At 41.2% G+C, this 2,831-nt stretch overlaps 1 protein-coding gene across 2 annotated transcripts in view; it reads left to right on the forward strand.

The window, feature by feature from the left end:
* The first annotated feature begins 1,513 nt into the window (after window positions 1-1,513).
* The window catches only part of ppp1r14bb (protein phosphatase 1, regulatory (inhibitor) subunit 14Bb), a 43,755-nt gene continuing 42,437 nt past the window's right edge, over window positions 1,514-2,831 (forward strand). For both annotated transcript variants that reach the window (XM_031815877.1, XM_031815878.1), the window contains exon 1: window positions 1,514-2,297. In XM_031815877.1, coding sequence (XP_031671737.1) covers window positions 2,094-2,297 — 204 coding nt within the window. In that variant the 5' untranslated portion in view covers window positions 1,514-2,093. The remainder of the gene's footprint in view (window positions 2,298-2,831) is intronic.

Raw genomic sequence — 2,831 nt, forward strand, 5'->3', positions numbered from 1 at the left:
TGTGTGTGTGTGTGTGTGTGTGTGTGTGTGTGTGTGTGTCTGTGTGTGTGTGTGTGTGTGTGTCTGTGTGTGTGTGTGTATGCAACTACTCAGAGATGTTGCTTGAATCATCATGGTATGCGGATGGCTGACTCTCACTTTCTCTCTCTCTTTCTCTTTCTCTCTCTCTCTCTCTCTCTCACAAACACATTTGCCAGGGTATCTATTGCCGCTGTTAAACGATACAAACCCCAGTGAAAAAATGTGATCACACACACACACACACACACACACACACACACACACACACACACACACACACACACACACACACACACACACACACACACACACACACACACACACACACACACACACACACACACACGGCTGCATGCTGTTAACAGAGACAATCCTTTATTTTCCTGTTGAAACCATCACTCCATCTGTGCACCCCCTTATTTCCTATGTAGTTCACTGCTTTGGACAAGAGCCTTATGGGAGGGAGAGAGAGATTGAGACAGAGAGAGACATGTTTCCCTTGCCAATAAAGCCCATTGAATCAAATTGAATTGAGAGAGAGAGATCTGGAAAGCGCTCAGTGTTTTTATCTTAGCCCCTAAGGTACAATTAACAGTAGCCTAACAGACAAACTGGACCAGCCAGTTGTAGCCATCAATTTAATTCACAAAGATCTTATAGATGCTTATTGGTGTTAATCTAGGTGTTATTATCTATTTATTTATTTATTTTAATCGTCAAAATCATGTTTTGTATTTGTCTTCTGTGCAAATTAAACAATTTATTTCATTAAAAAAATATATATATATCTGCGGGTCACAATTTATATTTAACATAGACTGACGTCGTGTAACCTAGGTTACTAGGCTACTCAAACATGTTCAACTAGGGAAGGAGATATAATCTATTCCGCTATGGAGAGTAAAGTCATCGAGGAAATGTTTCTAGAGCCGTAATGAACCCTGTTAGGGAGACTCGTAGTGGTTATGATGGATTGTCTTGAAGAATAGATCAAAGAAAGTTAAGTAGCCTACTAAAGTGGCGACTGGCAAATGTATCAGGGACCGTCAACTAGATTCAGCCGCGACATGATGTTCTTCTTGAGCGGATGGTCAGAGGACCGTAACATGTTTGATTTATTTATCCTCTATTTAACTAGGCATAACAAAAAACAAAAATACAAATAATTTGTAGACTGCAAATTAACAGCAAAGAAGCCCAAACATGTTTTAATATTAGACTATAACATATATCATTTCAACCGTTACTTACATTTGATTTCCAAAATTAAAATCACTTGGGAGACGATTTTACTGGCGTTTTTAACAGTCTTTTATGTCCAACAATTAAAAACGTTTCCAGGGACTCAAAATAAAAGCACCAGCTAGGAACGCTGTGGTTAGTAGTGGGGCTATGGTGTCTTTAGCAGTGAATGAACGTGTTAAAATATGTGGCAGACGGAAAGAGAGAGAGAAATATATATATATATAGAGAGAGAGATGAGCACTGCAGAGAGAGAGAGAGAATCACTAGAGGAGTTGCGTTTGGAGAGAGGGAGGCACTGAAGGAAGAGAGAGAGAGAGAGAGAGAGAGAGAGAGAACGAGAGGACGCGGAAAGGGCCAAAAAAAGACGAGAAAGAAGAGAGGAGGAAATAGTAAATAAATCAGGACTATCGTTTATTTTGTCTACGTAACGTGAAGTTATCAGTAGAAAACGGACAAGTCAACCGCTTTTTCAGACGTTTTTACAACACCACGAGGACAGAGACGGGAGAGCCGCATGGAATCTTTTCTCTTTGTACTGAACAGGACACTCTTTGCTATATCTGTATTTTTATACGACGAATTGTCACAGTGGAAATAAGCCAATTTTATAGTCTATTTTTGATGGTGATTTTGATTTGGAAACCACGAAGTGAACCTAATGCCATGCTCTTTTGCAAAGAAGGGAACAATAGCGTTACAGAGACTTGACTCGGTACATTTTCTATCTGCTCCTGTAGAATCAATACCGCGTTAACGACCACACAACACGGAGAACAATACAAAACTCTACCAACAGGACTTCCAGGATCTTCTTCAGCCGACAGACCATGGCTGCGGTTACCAGCCCAGAGACGAGTCCTCAACCCCGGGTATATTTCCAGACGGCAGCTGCCGGTTCCACCGAAGAACCGGAGACCCCTGTTCGGAAGCAAGGGCGAGTAACCGTGAAATATGACCGAAAAGAATTGAGAAAGAGACTGAATCTGGAGGAATGGATAATCGATCAGCTAACGGATCTTTACGACTGTGAGGTGAGATACCGATAAATGAATAACACAACGATTAGGTTGAATGTCGCAAATGCTACCCACCCTATATAGTGCACTACTTTTGACTTGGTGTAATAGGGGCTATGATTAAAAGGAGGGTACTATTGAATAGGGTGACAATTTGAGGTCATAAAGGCTACTGTAATGAACTAATTGAATCTATCGATTGGGTTTAAGACCCCCCCCCCCAGGTCTAATAATCAGTTTATCTGGTATTTCATGTGAAAGTTGAACAACGTGGCTGTAATCAGGAATAGATTAAGACTAAACATCACAGTGTCATCATAGCATGACATGACCTTTCTATTAGGCCTGTAGCCTGTAGCCTGTAACATGTAGCCTGTAACCTGTAGCCTCTAACCTGTAACCTGTAGCCTGTAACCTGTAATCTGTAGCCTGTAACATGTAGCCTGTAACCTGTAGCCTGTAACATGTAGCCTGTAACATGTAGCATGTAACCTGTAGCCTGTAACATGTAGCCTGTAACCTGTAGCCTGTAACCTGTAGCCTCTAACC

The sequence above is a fragment of the Oncorhynchus kisutch genome, unplaced genomic scaffold, assembly GCF_002021735.2.
Source record: "Oncorhynchus kisutch isolate 150728-3 unplaced genomic scaffold, Okis_V2 scaffold663, whole genome shotgun sequence".
Taxonomy (NCBI): domain Eukaryota; kingdom Metazoa; phylum Chordata; class Actinopteri; order Salmoniformes; family Salmonidae; genus Oncorhynchus; species Oncorhynchus kisutch.